Source organism: Calonectris borealis, chromosome 3 (assembly GCF_964195595.1).
Source record: "Calonectris borealis chromosome 3, bCalBor7.hap1.2, whole genome shotgun sequence".
Taxonomy (NCBI): domain Eukaryota; kingdom Metazoa; phylum Chordata; class Aves; order Procellariiformes; family Procellariidae; genus Calonectris; species Calonectris borealis.
Window position 1 is genome coordinate 21,367,558 of NC_134314.1, and position 21,966 is coordinate 21,389,523.

At 37.8% G+C, this 21,966-nt stretch overlaps 1 protein-coding gene across 1 annotated transcript in view; it reads right to left on the reverse strand.

Moving 5' to 3' along the window:
- Positions 1-780: 780 nt before the first annotated feature.
- The window catches only part of TPO (thyroid peroxidase), a 42,039-nt gene continuing 20,853 nt past the window's right edge, over positions 781-21,966 (reverse strand). The window contains exons 7-13 of the mRNA XM_075148023.1: positions 19,012-19,527; positions 11,495-11,753; positions 10,803-10,973; positions 9,017-9,254; positions 5,059-5,267; positions 4,366-4,536; positions 781-1,084 (exon numbers count right to left, since the gene is read on the reverse strand). Of these exons, the coding sequence (XP_075004124.1) occupies positions 942-1,084; positions 4,366-4,536; positions 5,059-5,267; positions 9,017-9,254; positions 10,803-10,973; positions 11,495-11,753; positions 19,012-19,527 (1,707 nt within the window). The 3' untranslated portion in view covers positions 781-941. The remainder of the gene's footprint in view (positions 1,085-4,365; positions 4,537-5,058; positions 5,268-9,016; positions 9,255-10,802; positions 10,974-11,494; positions 11,754-19,011; positions 19,528-21,966) is intronic.

Genomic DNA, 21,966 nt, shown 5'->3' on the forward strand with positions numbered 1-21,966 from the left:
TGGCCTCACTTAAGGTTTCGCTTGAGGGATGAGGTCTCACTTGAGGAATACGCTCATGTGATCCTGAACCACAGCTGGAAAACTGACTGGATGTACATCATATCATTGAAGACATCTGTTTGCAAGAAGGTAATTTTTTTGCTGGGGAATTACCCTCCTGTCTTTTCTTTGTGCAATTAATAATAAGGGGCAGTGTAATCCCACATGCCATAACCAAGGTATTTGCTGAAACAGGAAACAAGAAATGTGCCATCAGTGAGATTCAGCCTACTTATGATTGTGTGGCATACAGCACTGAATATGCAAGATTTGAGCACTCTAAACGATCTGTGCTTCCCTTGGCCACTTTGGTAAAGTAGATATCCATCCACTTGAATTCCACTTGAGTTTGGAGTGCAGGTTTTCATGGAGCTTTTGACAGATCTAGGCACTCTTTCTCCAAAAGAGGTATTGCTCAGCATCAGTGGACAACTACATTCATACTCCTCCCCTAAACCTTAAGACCCAATACAGCTTCTATGCATGCTGAAAAGCAGAAAAACACGAAAATGCATAATTTATGCTAGCCCTAAAAGGGTTTTGGAATGTAATGGGTGGAATTTAGTTAAGATTCAGATGCTGAATTTAGATACTAACTAAGAGAAACCGAGACAGATTTGATCCCCCCTTCACAGGCACTGTCAGGAAATACTGTGGTTTATATATGGTAGGAATGGAAAATGACAAGCTTACTTCTGTGTCTGTATTATTTATTGAATACCTTCATTTACTTTACAGAATCTTTACAGATTCTGTACTTTACAGATACAGACTGTATCTTTATGCCCATGATTGTGTAGAAGTTTTTTACATATATTAACAGCTCTTCAATAAATCTCAATTTTATGATTTTTACAGCATTGTAAAACAGAACAGAGAAATATTTAATGGACAGTAGGTTCTCAAGCATTACCAATGCATGTTCTTCCATCTTCTGCCAGCTTGTAAGGATCAGTACAGAGACATTTATAGCTGCCTTTAGTGTTAATGCATTTAGCAGAAGGAGAGCATGGTGGATTAATTTCATTTTCACATTCATTGACGTCTGCAAAATGAATACACATCGATCAATAATAATTATAAATTACAGAGAGGGATTACTAACTTTTCATACACACCTTCTGCAAGTATTCGTAAATGAAATGTATTGTAAACTTTCAATGACACATAGATACTGCCAAAGATCCTTATTGTTACTGTTTAAAGAACAAAGTTGGGTTCGTTTTGCTTTGTTTTTTTGGGGGGGGGGTTTGTTTGTTTTTAAGCTGGAAATGATGAAAAAAGAATCCACCAAAAGCTACAAATGGCAATTGGCTGAATTTTCAAAAATGCAGACTGTAAACTTGAGAGGAGTTCTTGCATGTGTTTATGTCCTAATACTTTGAGTTCCTCTATAAACTTTTTCCATAATGTGCTCTGTAGAGATAGTGAAAATAATAACACTGACACATTTCTATACACTTCTAGGCATGATTTTGAGGAGCCAAGGATTCGGCTTAGCTTTGGATACAAAATTTATAACAGTAATCTGTGATATCACTGCAAAAATGGTTGTTTCTAGATACTATATAAATTCTGTGAAATGACAATGTCCTGACAGAATGATGAGCAGATGAACAATTATCCGTTGGAAAATGCACATAAATATATTGTTCCTGAGGCCATTCAAGACCTTTCACTCTCACATTCTGATTATGTGATGAAACGGGAGTCAGCGTGGCATGCAGGAAAGAAAGTACTCAATGAGGGAAAGAATGGAGTCTTTTCCATATTTCTGCATCTTTCTTCTTTCTGTGTAATATTTACTTGCAGGACTTAATTCAGTTGCCTAAAGATAGGTGTCCGGCACTGTTTTAGATAGTTTCCCATTAGTCCTGTACAATATTTGCCAGCTTGTTCAATGTCTCTGATGCATGGTCCTGGGAAGCACTGCAAGCCCATATGTGGGCAACTAGCTGAGCCGTCAGTGCCTTCTTTCTCTTCTTGGTTATATTCCTATCCCTTCCTTCCCTACCACAATGTTTGATCTGCTACTTCAGGCTAAGTAGCTCTTTTTGATCAGTATTAAAAACTGACCCTGTAGTAATGATTTACTGATTTAGCTTAGCATTGTCACTCAGATCACTTAGGGAATTCTGTCATTGGAAATAGGATCAAGCCTGACCCTCTTTTAAATTTTAATACAAAGCAGTAGCTGTGTCCAAAGCTAGCCATCAACTGAGACAGTCAAAAGACTAATCATGCAAGGAATAATCTTAAACTTCAGAACCCTTAAGAAACACTAACTCTTATAACACCTCTCTGAAGCCAGAAAATAATCTGTTGTTCAGGATGAAGATTCCTGAATAAGTGTTACTCCCTTCAACACTGCATTTTGGGTTAACTCCCACTGGCTTCGTCATCGTCTGCGAAGGAAAACCTGCACAGGCTTTGCCTCACTGTAATTCAAATGTGCTATTTAGGCTTTTGTAGGTCCATAGTCATGCTATCTGTTAACTAGCTAGCTCTTTTTTCCATCACTAAATAGTGCATGTCAGATCTTACCAGCCTACCCTACTACTCAGAGAGAGCAGTACTTTATTAAAGCAAAATAAACAGAATTATCTATCAAGAGTAAGATACCAATTAATATAAAGGAAGGTAGCATAGCCTAGCACTAAATGACTTCCTGAATCAATAGAAATTATTTCTGTCAAAGCCAAAGTTAGTAAGCAGGAATTAGCAGCTCTCAGATCCCTATGCTTTTGCCAGCAGGCCACTCTGTCTTTTCCAGAGCAGCATATAATTTTGAAACCATCTGCAGAAATGCTAAGCTCTATCCTCCTCATTATATTTGCTTGACTTATTCCTAATTTGCTGAACATTTAAAAGAATGAGAACACATTGCACAGACATGCATGGAACAAAGTGCTTTCTACTGTAAAACTCAAGTAGCATCTGCATAAGTGGGTTTTGATGGTTTTCATTTAATAAAGGCATTGCTTATTTAATATATGCAGCAGCTTGTTTTCCTATAGCAGATATACAGTCTTTTGTTTACATTACTGAACGTATTAAAGGAAACTAGGACAAGGAATGATTCATTCATATAACTTATTTATTCAGTTTGCTGCCAGAATATTAATCTATTGAAAAGATTTTATTGTAATTCATTTAACAGCTTTATTTCTTTATATGGTATTTATATGGGTGGAATTCAGTGGATAAATAGGATTTGAATAAAGGAAAGAGCTGCAAATTTCATTTGACTTTTTCCATACCAGGTATACAATTAGAATGAATAGCTTTCTATTCTGCTGTCACAGAAATACTGATAAGCAGACTTTATTGCGGATCAGCTGCAGCACCTGCATTCAAATTTACCACTGTTCATCATATATTCCTAAGTATGATCTTTTCAGGTTTCATTTTCTCTCATGTTCTTATAAAGATGAGCAGTTTGAGTGTGTGTCTATATATATGTTTATATATAAAAATATATATTAAAATATATATAAATATATATATATACACACCATTATAAACACATACATTTGAAATGTGAACAGAAAGAATTCATCCTTCATAGCTGCAAAGAGTGAAGGTCTTGTAATTAAATATTTGCCACATTCTCTTTCTTCCTACCCTATTCTATTCAACAGTAAAAATAAAGCAAAAGGAAGAGAGAAGATAAAAGAATAATTAAAATAACAGAAAAGTATTCCCCTGAAAATGTGTGTGAAATGTTGAAAGACAATTTCTTTTTACTGATTTTTCACCTGCTCTACTTTTGTACCTGCAGAAGTAATTCACTTCTGGCAAACCTTTTCACAGCTATTTGGGGGAGGGAGGTTGGAATTGAAGTGATAATTAATTTGTTTGATTTCACTTGCTCACTTCACAGTATTTTTTTTTGGTCACTTTTGCTTAACTTATTAGGATGATACATGAGCTACTGGTGCTGAGCTCATTTTGTATCTAGAGTGTCCATTGAAACAATGCTAGGAAAATGACAACTGTCTGTCTTGCTGTTATGTTGAATGTTGGCAGAAGCAATGTATAATTCTGATTTGCTGCTTTTTTCCACTGGTTGTTAATTGGCTCATTTTTGCTTAATTAGGTAATTTTTAGTGACATTTTCCTATCATCAACCTGATTGCTGAATCAGGATGGGTAGAGATTGAGATAGCAATTCTGGAGCAAGGAGAGTTTCACATTGTCATGTTATCGTACCTACCAACCCAGAAGGTTGACTACAAGAGAGCATAGGAGGGAGTTCACTTCTGATGAGCTGTGTTTGACTTCAGCTTTTAGAAAATTCAGAAACAACAACAAAAGAATAGATACCTATACAAACCGGAGCCTCAAAGTTCCATCCTTTATTTGTGCAGGTTAATTGCTCTTCTCCTTGTAACTGAAATCCATATTGACATGAATAAGTCACTGTAGATTTTCCAAATTCTGAACAGTATACAAAATCACCATTTTCCACACTCTTTGGTGTTCCACATATTTCCTCTACAAATAAAAAGACTGTATTACAAGCTCTTAAAAAAATTACCACCTTACCCTTGAAAATAGACATTCTTCTCCATTACTACTATAAATTAACTTAAGTGAAATTATTCACATGTTTTAAGGTGATCAAGAATTTAATTGTTCATTTCTGGACAAGAATTTATATGGAATACCTCAGGTTTGACTTACAATCCTTGTAAAATCAACATTATCTTCTAACAGTATGCTCTGCAGAGTTCTTAGTTAATATTTTGTATCTAAGAACTCCTGCCCCAATTGCCATAATGTCTGAATATATCACAAGCCATTCATGTTATCAGAATGAAGATAGCAAACACTATCTTTTTAACAGAGGAAGTTGAGAAAGAAGGAGAGAAAGACCTAGATCCCATTTCTAAGTTGCAGAAATACTAAAGATCTGCATCAGACCAGTAACTCAAGACCTGCCACAACCAAGGTCAGTGCTCTAATTGCTGATTACTCTCCCCTCCTGTCAGAAACGACTGGTAATTACCGGATTACCTTCCTGATAGAATTCTCGCCAAGCTTCTAAATTCATCCCAGGTATATTGTCACAATGCTTAAAATCCTGTGGAAACTTTCCAAGTTGAAAGGCATCTGCTGGCACTTCAGAAATCCCTGTATTGTCACAAATCACGCGGGACAATGAGTGTTTTCTGAGTTCATGCTTTTGAGCTTCTGTGAAAACATTATCATTTTCCCACCAAAATCTGGAAAGATTGATAGAAACCTTTTGAAAAGATTGAATTCAAAGAGCTGATTATTCTTACTTTCACACTACCCTATGTAAAATACCAAAAATAAGAATTACAGCAAGATGTAGGTGGATACAACAATAATAAAAGTAAACACCATGATCTGCAGATTTACATACCCAGCTTGAAAGTCATGAAAAGGTTAGTGTGAGGCTGACGTACTGGTCAACTCAGATGTGTTAAAGGCAGCTGGTTAAAACTATTAATTATTCACATTTGCAGAATTGCTTTTCATTGATGATACAGGGCCACAAAAAAAGTTACAATCCTGAGAGAAAAACTTGGAACTAATTTGTTTGAACTGGATGCTTAATCTTATGCACACCAGCAGTCACTGTCACACTGTCACATAAATTGTTTTAACCATAAATTACTGCAGAATTACAGGAGTAGCCATAATAGATTTCTCCATACCATAGCTTTTGAATTCTGCTTGCCATTACTGAATGTTTGTTACAAAAAAAGGTATTGCTGAATGCTCCTCTGTTTAATATGGAATTCTTCATTTGCTAAGAAAGCTGTAGATATGCAGATTAATTATAGTAGAAAACTGTAAGACAGTAATTGTGCTTTTGATCATACAGAAAAGTAAGCTAAGAGGACCGGCTGGGACAGAGAGGAGCTGCTTTTTTGATTTCGTCAGGTCGGAGTGTGGTGGCAGAACTGAAGAACCAGTTGGTGCTATAAAGGTGTATCTATTAAATGGTATATATTATATATATGTGTGCATACACACATACATATGTGTTTAAAGATAAAAAGAAAGGGAAAGAAAACACTGGGGAAAAAAAGAAAAGACGTTTAATAGCACATCTGCATTAGTGCATTAAACATTGTTAAGCACTGCTAAACTGCTAAGATAGTTCCCTGTGGTACTCAGGCCAATTAGGATTTTCCCAAATGCTAGGCAGGATTTGTGGTAACATGTCCGAGGACCATTAGCAGTAGAGTATGGATGTGATCACACTGTACAAATTAACCTCAGGTTTAACACAGGAGTTGGGCGTCCATAATACTGGGGGAACAAGGCTGGGGTTTCTAGAAAAGTCTGTGGGTTTTGTGTTTACATTTTTCTGACCAGAAGGGAGCAGCAATGTTGACTGTGGACCCAGTGCAAACCTGGCGTGTGTGCAGCATGTTAGGTTTTTTATCAGCCCCCTGAAATGGTACCATGCAAATGAGAAGTCCGATAGTGCTGTTTGTGTTCTGGGGAACATGAGGGCTGCTAGTGTGCTCTGGGCAAACTGGACCCTGCTGCCAACAGGAGTGTACTGGTTAAGTAGGGTAAGAAATTGTGGAAAACTGGATTTATAGGAAAATATTTACCTACAACAGGACAATTTGGGGAGAAATCTGTCCCACTTTGCCTATACTGGAAGAGGAGGCAATCTACTGGACCAGGGATGGAGTGAATGTCCCACACCTCAGCAGCACTGTGACAAGAAGTGCAGGAGAGATGGAGGGGCTGGAGAGAGAAAAAGAGAAAGATGCCTTCCTCCTACCCTTCATCTGCACACTGTCCCCAAACTTTTCAGAGCATCCTGAAACCTCACTGACCATTCCCAGGACCCTTCCCATAACCAAAGCCATGAGAGACTTTGCTCTGATCAGCTCTCCTACACCTGTCATTTCCTTTTTCATGTACATTAAAACCTATCCTACTTTCATTACAAAATTAAGTTTTATCTACACTGCTGAGAAAGCTTGAGCAGAAAATTATTTTTTAATCTACCCAGGTGTTTACTCTAAGAAAGGTTGCTCCAACAGATCTGTATCAGGTGACCAAAATTTTACAGGTAAATTTTACAGGTTTAGAGTAAAAAAAAGAAAGAAAGAAAAGAAAAGAAAAAAAAAAGGCGCAAGCCCTCCCTCCTATGCAAAGAATGACAAAGTCAGCTTCAGGATTTTTGCCCAACTATTGCAAATCCTGAGATCACAAAAAGATTCAGAGTAGGAAGAGATGGAAAAAGAAAGTTAGGACTCATGGAGCAGAAACAGTTTGTTCCAGTTGATTTGGCTGAGATTAGGACAGTGCCTGAGTTTAGTACGTTGGAAAAAGAAATCCCTTCATGTTTTTTCAGATTACTGACAAAAGATTTTAAGGCTATCAGGATGAAGTTCAATCAGTCAAAAATTCCACTTAGTCCTGATTTCTGAACTTAAATGAGTACGTTAGAAGAGATGTTTTGAAATGCCTACTTAATGACATCTCAATTAGGGTATCCAGTAAGCATGTAGTGTTACTAGTACAGATACAGATAATATCCAGTACTCTATCTGACAAGGCACTGCAATGAATGCTAGACTTTTCCATTCTTATACTTACTGTATGACAACTATAACATGTTTTTACGTACTTCTAACTTATCTTAGATAGTTCCTTATCATAGTATTAATGACGATACTATTTCACATTTAAGTTAGCTGACACAAACTTTGTGGCAGAAATGTGGGGAATTCTTTTATTTTAGAACTCTCTTTTTCTCACTTTGAAGTTAATGTTAAATTATGCTTAAGTTTAATTAAGACACTGAATAATAAGAAGTATCATAAGGCACTGAATAATGGAAACAAGGCTGGAAGGGCCTCAATAGATTATCCTTCCCCAGATAAGGTCAAATACGTCTGTACAATTCAGAAGACTTTCAACCATGTTTTTAACATAGCTGAGTGGAATGTTTGTTGTCTATACAGTTTGGGCTAATAAGATACCACCTTTATGACTAACATCGCTTTTTCCTGTGAGCTAATTAATTAACATTTTTTAAAGTTCAGATTTAAATTCTGCCTCGGATGCTTATTTACATAATGGTTTCTTTCCACAACAGTGACTTATGAGAGGAGCTTAAAGGTGAGCGTAAGGACCATATGTACTTAAAACACCACTGCTAGCATGGTGTGAGCAGTTTAAAATTAGTCTTCTCATGAGATTCAAAATTACTGCCACAAGTACATGATGGAAATGAAAAAAAGGTTTGTTTTATAATTGCTTCAGGAGCAGAAGCAAGATATAAACTGCAGCTTGCACTCCTTTGTGACCTGAAGCTGCATTTCTCCTGCCTTCCTGGTGTGGAGGGTTGAACTGGCACAAGATCTTGGTGGTGGTTGTGCAGGGTTGGGTGAAGGGACTATATTATGCTGTGTCCAATGAGGAAATTCTGGGAGCACTCTGCAGTCCCAGTTCACATAAGACTAGGTACATGGTGGTTTTATTATCCCCTCTAGGAAGCCTGAATTATAGCTCTCTGACTATCCCTTCTGACTTTGCTGTGGTTGCGATGGAAAATGTTGAGGTTCTTCTGGTTAAGGACCCTGAGCCCAGTGCAGCCCTCAGGGACTGGATAGCTAAAGCCTGCACAGTGCTACATCCATCCACACAGAAGTTAGTTGCCCCTGGCACAATTAACTGATGGTGGCACCTTGCATTTCCACCAGGAGTGCAAAGCTGGGCATCTCAATACTACAGAAATAATCTCCGTGTCATCTGGAATTGAAATATACAGACCAAAGAAGAATAAGTAAAAGCTCACCCAACAAAATTCAAGAAGCAAAATTAAAAATGTAGAAGTGGCAGGGAATAATTTGTTTAAAGCCTGTTTAAGTATCATGTTGTCTTATGTTCTGGGAAGTATCCTCACATACCTGTAAAATCTCCATTGTTTCTACATATTACACAAATGATTCAACAGCATGAACAAACTCACCGGTCACCATCCCTTAATGCTTTCATTTGCTTTCCAATTATACATGCAAACAGGGGACCGGTTCTAGCACCTGGAAGAAAGTCTTCTACCAGACCACCAAGCCAAACATCAATATTGCTGGGATTATGGTACAATTCCATGATTTTTTCAGTGACATTGTGATTGGTTATTATTGTATTCAGGTCAGTCTGAGTTTCTAGTTTTGGTAAGCCACAGAATTCTCGCCAGTCATTATAACCTGTAAATATTATGTTAAAAGGAAGATTAGAGATGGCTGTTAAGCATGATATATGAAATTAATAAATTTATAAGCTTTGGATTCTGACAACCTTAATCATAGTCATAGACAGTTATGCCTAAAAATGGGCCTATTATTATTGGTTAAATTGGTCAGGGAAATGATTGCAGGATCTGAAACTACACGATATGCAATTGCTACGTCATTTTCATGAAGGAAAACAAAGGTTTAAAACAATTCTCCCATATTTCAGCAACGGAAACATGATAATAGATAATAGGAGCATGCACTGTATCTTGAGATTCCCAGACTAGGAATACAAGAGTTGTTAGGTGAAGAGTGGGCAAGAAGTAACCTGAATGAAGTTAGTAACTGAAGCACTTTATTAAGGAGAGTGTCCTAGGGCACATGTCCAGCTCTCTGGAAAATATATTTCTTTTACATTCTTTTACGTCGTTGGAATTAACCCCCCTCATCTCCCAACAAAACTTTAATTTCTGGTCTGGGAGATCAAACCTCCATTTCTACCCTTGTGTAGCCGAGAGCTTTGAACTCCAGGCTGGAGTCAAACTTCTTTTCTACTGTCCAGGGCGAAGGACTTGTGTATTCCTAGCTGCGGAGTTGCACAGGAGAAATGGAGAGGTTTGTCATCCAGAGACATAATGCCCTTTGACAATCAGTCACTCCTACCTCCACGGGTGGGACATCGGGCTCAGAGCATAGAAGGGCAGCCAGGTTTTTTCCTTATTCATACAGACAAGCAGTCTGATCAGGCAGGGCGTCAGGACACAGTTTGAGAAACAAAAAAGAAAGAGACCCTGTCTACCATGCCGAGAGTTGCTGCCTCTGCTCTCAGAAGCTGTGGCATGCTTGTAAGAGGTTTTACACAGGACTGGGAATGTACTGTATATTTTAACAGCCGATGCAGTTAAATTGAACTAAGCTCCAGCAGTCTTCCTCTAAGCCAGTACACCCATGGCCTGATGGACTAACACTCCTTGACCATTAGTTCAGTCTTACCCTGGGCTGACTGGAGTAAGAAATCTAGTGCAAAAAACAGGCACAAACACCTAACAGTTCTCAAAATGAGGTGTACACCTAAATAAGCCATCTACACGACTCCTGGAGACATCTCAACACCTTCTATGGTCGGCAGAGCCAATGAGGTTGTGTCTAAGCTGACCTGTCCCACAGGCTGGGGGCAGCCTGCCCATGGCCAGTAGCTGCTGCAGGCAGAAACCTCACTCCTCTAGAGCTGGTTCCAGCAAGAACAAGCCTCAGCTTGAACAAGCATCAAGCACACCCAGATCCACTCACTAGTACTGCCCTTCCAGATTCCAGGCTTAACAGGTTATTTTAATTTCAAAAGCTTGGGAATATTTTGTTTCCATCAAAATTAAAAATATTAGCCACTTACATTTTAAAAGAGACTTAAGTTACTTTTCTGGTTACTAAAGCTATTATTTAAAAGCTTATGATTACATCCCAAACATAAGCAGTTATAGTTCAGTTACCAGCTGGGAGAAAATTCAAGAAAAATCAACAGACCTGGGAGTCCGTGATCACGGCCACGCTGTAAATTTAACGATGCTAAATCAAGTGAACCATTATTGGACAACACAAACAGTTTTTCTGTTAATTCCTCATTCAGTAGTTGATCTGGCACCTGCAGTTTTGCTGAATGTGCTAGAAGACCCCTTAGTAAAGGATCCAAGCCTCCTTTAAACACAAAAATCATATAATGTTACAGTGTATATATAAACCATTATAACTTTCTTAACAAATGTGAATGCATGTATGCTTCTATGTTTTTTAAACGTTGGCCACAGGCTTCTACATTCAAACATATGCAAAAATGTGCTGCAGGTTGAAATAGAAGTAGTAGTGCTATGAAAAGGCTCCATCTGCTTCTTCAGGTGTAAGAAAATTTGCAATCTGATAATACATTCATCCACAAAAAAAAGATGTGAAATATCTTCATCATCAATCATCAATCTATTGTCAATCTACCAAACTGGTTTAATCTGGAGACTGACTTTTATCTGATTCAGAGAACTATTTAACTCAGAATAATTGTTCCAGTTCATGTTAATGCTCTGGAACCAGTTTAACAACTTAAATCAGTGATGCAATTAAATAAATGTTCCTATTCCTAATTCAAGATAAGTAACTGAAAAAAAGTTACAATATTCTGGGGAAAAAAAACCCAAAATAAATAAATAATTTAAATAAAACCATACCTTCTTTAATGAGCCTCCAGGGACTAAAGAAAACTTCATGCAAATGAAGATTTGGGAGTTCTGGGTCATCTAAATACTGTGCATTCAATCGCCTTACTATTGGTTGGATTGTCGCATGACCAAAACGAAAAGCAGCTGTTGAAAATACATTAGAAACTGTAGGATTCATTGCAGGATCATAACCTGTATAAAGGCCAATATACAGATTAAAAGCATCTGGACCAATGATTTTGGGAATGTAATCTCTCAAAGTAATAATCTGAAAGAAGAGAAAAAGAAACATTTATCATTTAATGTTTTTATAGATTAATAGTAATGATTCCCACATGCTAAATGCCTTTTTGTTCATTCATCTATTTTGCATGCCTAAGAGCAGTATTAGCTGGTGAACAATATTGTTCTTATTTTTGAAGTAAGGAGACAAATGACTGGAGAGAACAGTGGCACGGCTCAGTGCAGTACGACAGCCAGGCCCCTGTTAGCTCCTACCATAAATGCCAGACCAAAGCCTCCTGAGTAGAGATTATCACTTGCTCACTTCCAATCCTCAGCTCCAGGAGGTGTGCTGAGATTTAAAGCTCTGATTGCAATAGTGTCAATTATAATGCCCTTAAAAAATGGCAATGAAAGCGTGAATTACTATAAAATCTTTCAAGAATGGTTGTTGATATGAACAGATTCTATTTTCAGACATATGTTTGTGACACAAATCCTCTTTACTGAAAATTTGAAATGACTGGGCTTTAAACTACTGGTGCCCAGAATCCCTTGGTAGACATTTTATGCTAAACCCAAGCCACTTTATAGACTCCTAAAAAACACACTTCAAAAATGAAAATGCTGATAAACACCTTCTGTCAAATGTTTTTATAATGTAATAACATTACAGTTGCATGAAAAAAGCATATGAGTAATCATGACCAACTAAAAGGGGAAAACGATCTAATGTACCAAATAAAATGAAAGTGCATTATACATTAAAGATTACGCTGAACTGAATAAAGCATAATGGGATGAATATGAAGCATAATGAACTAAATAAAATACCTTATAGATTCAATATAATGTGCAATAAAATATAGAGACAAATATACTTTGAGCTTGATATAGTGCATATTGAAAAGCTACTTGGCATAAAATGACCTTATGAAAAACTTGTATCTTTATTTTAGGCACGACACAGAGACAGGCAAACCCCTCCAGAATTCGCTCACTTTTCTCAGAAAGCAGAGGTAACAACCTCTTTATATTTTCAGGTTAGGTCATGCAGTGAACAAAATATTTGAAAGACAATAGGTGAGAATTCCTTCTATAGCTCCTTTAATATAACATATGAAGAAAATAATATAATTGTTAGAAATTAATACTGACACCGTCATTTGAGAAGTTAACCTTTTGCTACATTCACAAAGGTTTTGCAAGACAACAGTTCTTTCTAATTTTAGATTTAGAGTTAGTTTTTACAAGCAAAGACTTTAAATAGGACTAGGTTAGCCATGGACATCCTGATATGACTGTCATGTTTTGGCTCATTGTAAATGAAATCCCAAGCTAAGCTTCTCATAAAGACCAGATTCCCCAAAGGAAAGGGCAATCCAGATTTTTCATTTGCTCCAGAGGTAAGATCTTCACTTCTTGTTTCCTTGGTGGGGGAAGAGGGATTGCCATTTCAAGACATGAAAATTAAAAGGTAAAAAGGGGAATTATGTCTGCCTTGAGCTAGGAGAGGCATCTGTTTGGTGGAAACTTCCAATGGCTAAATAAGGCTCCATCAAGTGGAGGTGATTTTTAGACAATACAGACTAAGAAGGTGTTACTAATACAGCAGAAGATGATACTGCCAGAAATTATCTGGAATCTGACAGAGAACCATATCTAAAGTACATCAGCATGTAGCATCCAGTCTTTGTGTAGTCTCTGAACATACCTTGCCTGAATTTGTCTGCGTGAAGTCAAGGAGAAGCTCGCTACAAGTTCTCATAACTGACACATATATGTTTTAAAGAAGGTGTAAACAGCTGACAAACATCAAAATTATTTTTGTTAAAATTCTTTTGCATGCATTCACTGCTCTGAGAGAATGATTTGAAAGATTTATTTCCTTTCATATTTGGCATAAATAAGCATAATACTTTCTTTTGATACAGTGTTCCTTCAACAACCAAGATTCTCCCGTGGAAATAAAAGAATATTCTTGTCTAAAAATACTTCAGTAAAATCAGAGCCAGAAAGGGACTATATGGAAAAGAAATTGCAAACAAGTAAAATGAACTGCTCTACCATTTATTTATTACTTTGAGTCTGTTTATGAAGAATAAGTTAACTTTCAGCTGTTTGCAGCAGCATAAGGTATTTTTGTGGATATAATGAGTCTGAATCTGCAAGGTACTAGGTGGTCTCAACTCCCTGTGACATTTATGAGATTAGTAGTAATCCAAGCTCCTCTTGGGAGACATTCAGCACCTCGTAGCATCAACTCCATAGAAGTCTCATGAAGAAATTAATTTTAATCAATAATGTCAATATTTCTACTGTCTCACAGCAGTCATTGTTTCAATAGTATAATTCAGTGAAAAATGGTGACAAATGGGCACTGTCTTTTAAACAGAAGCCCATATGCTCAATATTTAAATGACTTTAGTAGTCTATATCACCAGATAGTTACAGAGGGATTGAGAGTATTTAAATATTATTCATTTAGTCATATCAGAGAAAATAAAATTCTGATTTCCTAGCAATTCAACTAATCTTTTGGTAAGTATTCAGTCAGAAACAGAATCTGAGTGATTACAAGACTGTCAGAAAAGGTTTTGTACAGATTTTACATCATATCATGAATCACATGTGCACTGCTTATAGAAAAATAACTGAATCCTGACCTGCAAACACAATAATACTCCAAATTACAACAAGGATTCCCAAGTGTCCTTATGAACTCAGCGAGCATCCTGGCTGGGTTTACCTCCAGGCTGGGCCACCCACAGCAGAAGTCAGCCATGCATTAGATATTTGGAAATAGGTTACACAATTTCAGATTATTTTTGAGAATTTTTTGTTCATGTTAAAAGTTATTTGAAATTAGGTGCAAAAAATACAGAAATTCATGTTACTTCTCATAAGGTTCAGCAGACTTTCCTTGCCAAAACCCCTCAACATTTTCCAAAGTATGTGTGAATGGGGCACAATGGATGGAAAAGGAAAATTAAAAAAAAGGCTGGAAGAGAGAATATAAAAATATGTGAACTACCGTAAGAATAAGTAAGGCCAAAAGTGCAACTTGCCTTTGGCATTGGCCAGAGGTAACTGCAAAGGCATAGTATCTCACTGAGATAGTGAAGAGCCAATTAAATGAAGCTCCTGCACTTGGAAGAGATTGGAGAAATAATAGAGAACAACCAAACATAACAATGATGTTTAATTCATTAAAGTGCTGAGCACAGTTGGTTTGAAGTTCCCACTGTGGATATTAAAGGATTTACAGATGATGTTGAAGTCCTAAACTTTTCTGTAAAGGGTGATTTTATGATAGTTCAATTTTTAATAAATTGTTTATTGTTTATTATTTATTATAGTTCCGTTAATAGTCTGGTCTACACTCTTTATAAACATGAGTTATATCAGTATGCAACACATACCCTTTTATAATATCTATTATTTATCTATTTATCTTTTATAATTTCATAGAGTTTAAGCTCCGAGAGGAGTTATCTAATCATCTAATTTCACAAACAAGTTTCATCCAAGTTAGCCATGTTGAACCCAATAATTGTAGTTAAGTTAAAGTATGTCAGCCTCAGAAGACATCCACTTTCAACCCACCCCTTGGATCATGGCAGAGAAGTAGGGATGCAAGACATTCAGAGAACACAAGCAGATGTAGAAGGAAGTGAAAAAACTACCTATATACACACTGAAAACTAAAGGCAGTTGTCAGCTACAGTTGGGATCCACTGGCAGTAACACCATTAATTCAGAGATGGTTCTCTGATACTGTAATAAATCAAAGTGAATTTGATTCAGATTGATCTGCAAAACTCCTGCTTCACTCTGACTAGTGCCACATCATCTGGCTTTCACAATCCAAAAGGCACATCAGGGGAAATGGTCTCTGGGAGGAACGGCACATGTGCATGCAACTGCATCCTGCAAACCGCTTATGTATGAAATAGCAATGTTAAGACTGTAGCAGTTGCATAATTGAGCATTTTCTCCTGTTTTGTCTATACTTTTTGTTTAAAGGAAAACAAATTTGAACTATTTTCTTACAAATAGCTTAAAAGGAGGAATCCTAATTCTCCTTATTCTGTTTTCTCAGGTCAGAACAGGAATAAGCAAAACAAGCAGATAGTTTCATTTCAGTTAGTAAATGACAATGAAAAAATGTCTTTTTGTGCAAAACACTAGGTAAATCAGGGTATGTATTTTTACCCTGGTATACTGCATTGTTAATACTTTAGAGTTAAGCATGTGTCATTCCTGTAAAATACAAGGGGAGAGTTAACCGCTGGTGTCTCTTGTATAAACTACTACTTATCAGTGAAACATGCCTACAATGCAACCAAAAAATCTGTTTTGTCCAGGATATCAACAGTCAATTGTTATGTTTGGTAACTGTGTCAAGTCTCTATTATTAAACACTTATCACTAGAGATATTTATGCTGCCAAAAAAGCGCCTAGGAGGAAAAGTATGGTCTAGAGAGAGACTTTTTCCATTCTCCTTATTCTAGAAAGAAGGGAAGGCTTTTTGTTCAATTCTCTATAATTACACACCCACAGGCAAAAATTACACTTGAAAGTATTCATTCAGAGAATTTTAGAAAAGTGTAGCAACTGAAACTAAATTTTAGAGTGGAAATCTCAAGGTAACTTCAACTAGAGCTGTCATTAGCGTGCTGGTTACCATACCACATTAATAGAGGTTCTCCAATTATCTCTCTTGAATGAATGTCTCTGAACCAGCTAGACATAACTCAAACACATTTCTAATGAGCCATAGGCAAATCTCATTAGGCTGTGATACTCGTAGAGATAATGAGTAGCCCAGATTCAGTGTATTGCCTTGCACAAAGTATTTTCTTTCAGGCCATAATATTACTGGACGTAAATCAGAAGTGTATGAATGCACAGAAGCTTACTTTTGGATTTGCACTTTTCTCCTAACAAGTATTAACGACCATTCTGACTTGTCAGTGTCATTATTTTAAGGCAAACAACACACTTACAGCACAGGAGCTGACATGGTTAATGTAACTAAAATACATACATACAAAAAAAAGCCAAACTTTTCAAAAGGACTGACTAAATACAATTAAATAAAGTATGTTACTTTTCTGAAGTTATCTGGCTTTAAGTGCAAATAACAACATGCCAGAGAACGTGGGTGATTTCCTAAATGAAACATTCTGCATATTCTGCTGACTAAAAGTTGTGGCAGAAGAAAGGAAAAGTGTTTTATCAGAATAGTGAAATTTTCCACCCGCCTTACCCACTTCATCTTCAAAAAAGGTTCTTTTTGGTAATAAAAAAATCTGTTTGTAAGAATCAGGAAATGTAGGAAAGTCCCCTAGCCTTCAGATTATTCTGGTCCTGATATTGCTCATCCAGTATTATGGATTGTAACAGACAGGCGGAATCACCATGTCTCAGGTTGTCTGATTAACAGTGAATCTCCACAAACGCAAAGGCCCTGATGAGGCTCGGAGGAGCAACGTCAGGCGGAGCAACCTGAATAACCAAACCATTGAAAATGGACTTGCAGGATCATCCTTTCCCCGAGACCACCAGAGAGAGTGGCCAGACACCGAGCTCAGGTGAGAAACCCACCAAGATGTGCCAATGAAAGAAACTGTTCCCCGGACGTCATGCAAGCTAAAGGGGCTGTTGCCTGCAGGGGTAGGAGTTGTTGTGAGGTGCAGGGAGGAGAGGACTTGTGGGAACTGTGTAAAAGAACTTCGTTTGCGATGTTTTAAGGGGACTGTGGGAATGTGTGAAAAACTATGGTGTACTCAGGGAAGGGACTAAAGGTGGGGAACGGGAGGCGTCAAGGTGAACTTGGTCAAGGTGGACTGGAAAAAGCATGGGGAAATAGAGGGAAAAGGGGATAAAAGGGGCTACCCGAGTGTGAAGAGTTAGCTGATCAGTGTGCTCGTCTGACTGAGCCCTGTGCTTAATCTCTGCAGTTTGAGCTATCCTTTTTCTCACTACCCCCTCTGTGGCTGTACTCTCTACTCTGAGCGTGCGTGTGAGATCACTAGAGAGTTTCCAGCCAGACCAGACATGATGGGCAGCATAAGAAACTTGAGGACCCACAGAGAGAGTTAGTGGGACTCTGAGCCTCAGGGGCTTGTGGGTCCGGGCATCGTGAACTGGACCAGCTCTGGGGCCAGCCACCGTGCAGGCTGTCCAAGAGAGCCCCGTGTTGCCTGTGTGCGCACTTCACTAATGGGCTTCAATCCCGAGCAGCTGCAGAGAACAAGGGTCGGGCCATCCGCGCTGTTCATGTTCGTGTGAGTGCCAGCAAAGGCGCTGCTTTTGGTGTGTGCTGGTTGGAGTGGCCTGCTCTGTGTGTGTGTGTGTGTGTGCACCCACATGCGTGCCTACTGGGCATGAGTGCTTGGCTTGTACTGGCTGGACCTGAGGACAGGGAGCCACAACATCCTCCCATCCATCAGGCTAGCACTGGAGGAATCCTGCTGGGTCCTGACGCCATCCAGATTTGAATGCCTCTAACACTATGAGCAAGCAGATTATATTTTGTGCAAAGGAAATCCTGTTAAATGTTTTTATTTTGTTTCATTTATGATAGGGTCCCATGAAGGTCTGCAGGACCAGAAGCTGTCCATACGGAACTCCAGAACTGTGAGGAAAAAAAGAAGTTAAAGCCTGCGTAGCTACCTTGGGGGTGGGGGAGGGGGGAGAATAAGGTAAAATACTGAGTAGAAATAGATTTTCCTATTCTCAGGTCTAATATAAACATTCTTAGGGACTCTTTTCTTCTGTGTTTTCCCATATTTATTTCTCCTGCTATCTCCCATCAAGAGTAATCCTTGAAATTTATGCATTAATGCATCATACAGAAATTCACGGGCATTTTTACACAGGGAAGATATTAATTTATACAATTCCTATGAGAAAGTAAACATTTTGAACACTATATAAATTCAGCGACATTACTTCTTAATTGTTTCCTTTACCAAAAATACTACATCTGAAAGGGCCTCTTCAATAGACAAAACAGACACCAGAGAAGCTTGCAGAAAGATGAAGCAGAGTAGAAACTGCCATGAAAATTGAAGCACTGAGGGGTCTGGACAAACTAAGGACAAAGACATTGCATTCTGGAAAGCGGAAAACAGAACACACTTTGAACATGTCAAATTTGAAGCGCAGAAATAGGTGGCAAAGAAAAGGTAACATCATCTCCAAAGCCACTCACAGAAATATATTTGAAGTTTTGTGATTGATTCTGTTCTAAGATATTCACTGCAATGTGTAGATAAGCAAATAAGCAGCCAACCTGATGCAGAGCACCAACAATTTTTCGTGCTTCTTGGTAGACTGTCTCAGTGGTCCAGTGGCCGTTGATGTTTTTGAGGGCTCTGGCCAGGCGGTTGTGCTCTCTCAGCCACAACGTATGCATAGCTGCCAGAGATGTGACCTCGCTGGATCGGCTGTCCCCGGCTGTAAAGCATTCAATCCTCTCACCTTCACTCGCATTGAAGTCCTGTGCACAAGGTGATGGGATCTGGTCTGTAAAAGGCAGGTATTCCCGATGGTTGTCATAATATTTAATGTTTACTCTAAGAAGGCCTTCTTTGCTTGTTAAATTCCTCAGTTTGCTTTCAACAGCAGGGGTACTGCCATAGACGGTAGAAGCATCAAGGAAAGAAGTTAAGCCATTGATCTGTTGTCTTGGATTTAGCGCTGATAGATTTCCAAAGAGAACACCATGATCACCAGTGCCGCACGCAGGAGATGAGCGGTAGAAGGGCAGGCAATCCATCCCTGCAATTAATGTATCATTGGTGGTCACCTGCATGAAAAAAAAATGTGTATTTTCTGAGGTGAAGGTAACAGCTGTGGATGTTGAATTAAGGCGTGTGTAAATATTTCCATATTCTGTCTCAGTTTTCAGTTGTTCAGATCTCATCTACTGGAGTGACATATCCTAAACCTAGAAGAATTCTAAATCTAAAGAGATTGTTTTCCTTTAGATTTAAGCAAAAACATGACTTAACCCTTTTTAAACAAAGATAGAAATAAAACCCAAAACCTTTACTCTGTCATAAGAGCAAGCTACTGATGTAACGTCTTTTGCATAGATCTACACCTAAATTGGCCTGGCTTCACAATCAAAATTCATCATGAAATGTATCACAGTGAAGATGTGAACATATGGTCAAATTATGTTCTATGGAACACCAAGTGAAACAGTAATTTTACGTGTATACATAAAAACGTAATGAGGAGTTGCAATGTACGCAGCAGCATGCTGTAAAAGCTTTGTTTCGATACCTAATTTTAATCCAGTTTCCTAATTAAAAGAGGCATATGTAATTATTCACTCTGCTTTCTGCCAGTCCCCCACAATCCTTCCCCCACATTATTTTACAGCGACAGCTGTCTTTCTTACAAGTATTAAATTCTGACTGTCTTTATAAAAAGCAAAGGCTGAATATAGCCTTTGCCAAATGAAAGACTTCCCAGTCCTTTATCCATTTGACCCACACATAGCCAAGAGACTGAGGACAAATGGTGATCCAACATTTGCGTGGATGCTGGATAGTCAGCATTCATATAGTCTGAACCAACCTGTCGCACAGTCAGCTACTCCAAATATAGGTAAAGGGCATGGGAGAAACATGTGGGAATTATCAAATTGGATCTTGGGGTATAGGAAGGGTCTTAGGGGAAAATACAGCTCAAACCAGACAGCTAGAAGTTTTGCCACAGGAGAGCACCGAAAATGGTGCGTGAATAACTTAACAGATGTGGGGAGGGCAGCAGAGATCTTGGAGGCGGATAGAAAGGAAGAGAGAGAAAGGTTTTATTCACATTGTAGGATAACCAAAAGGGAAGCTCAGAACATCAATTCTATTTCAAAGAATAGAGTTCATCACTAAACCAAAAACTGCCAGGTTTCAAAATACTTAAAATCTATCTCTGTTTTCTAATGCACATTTGGCTTTATGAACTCTGTTTTTCTGAAAAGTGCATTATTTCCAAATTCTAACAGTACTGCATTGTGCAGCATCAACTAGCCATAACAGCATTTCAGTTCCAAGAGTTTAAAAAAGATTAACCTCAATTAAAAATGTTATAAAAATCATGGAGTCTGAGTTTCAGGGAATATAATGCTGGGGTTTTCTTTTCAATTGACCAACATGAAATAGGAACAGATAACACTTACTGCTGCTGAAATATCCTAGGAAAAAAAATCTTCAAACATTTGACTAAGAGAAAGTAAATGTTTTGTACAGACACCTGAGCTAACCTTTTTTATTTATATTCTATCTCCTTGCTTGTCATTTTTGAAAATTCTTTGGCAGAAGACAGTGAATACTGCAGGTGTTATATAAAATGTTGTAATTTCTTCTTCATGTTTCTAATAATACAGAGACCAGTCTGTGAAGATAAATTAGTCATTAAATTGGAGGTAAAAGTAACAAGGCAGGTTTGGAAAGGAATTCAAGAGCTTCATATAATAACCTCATTACCTCATTTATTATATCAGGTAAAATTTTCTTACTACTGAGAACTCATGGCAGTAGGAATTGATACCAATAAAGCATTTAAGTTAAGAAAGGGTTTCATTTGGTTTTCAAGTTTTGTCTCATAAAGAAATTATACCAATATTTCCTTACTAGTTAGGCTTTAGCAAACCAAAGCAGGTTATTTCTGAAGGAAGTATGTAATTTCTTTTCCTTTTTCTTTTTTTCACTGATTGCTGAAATCAGTAATTTCTCTGCCTTGGGTTTTCTATTTAGTATTTGTCTCTATTATTAAGTCTCTTGCTATTAGTGTGGCTTCTTTTTCCTTTCAGCTGGTAATGTAAGCAAGAAGCTCTTCTCATACTACAAATACCTGCCACAGCATTGTATGTGTTTGAGTGCCTCCTGCTTCTAGTTAGCAGGAAAGCCTGGAAGAATTCAGGTATCGCTGGGAAAAAATGCATGAACTGCCTTTAAGCTGTTAAACAGCGAGGTCACAACAAAACATATCAACAGTGAATGAAGTTCATACTGAATAATATTTAGTTAACTGCCTCTGCAATTTCAATTCAAACCGTTCTGGGCCCCAATGGAGAAAAACAGCAGTAATGAACGTTAAGGGGCTGGCAGAACTGCATAATGCAGTCCTTTCCCTTTTCATGGGATAAGCAGCGTGCAGCCAGCAGCTGAATGTGCAAATGAGAGGTTTCTTACGTTATTATTAAAATGACATCAAAAATAATATGAGGAAAAAAAAAAGA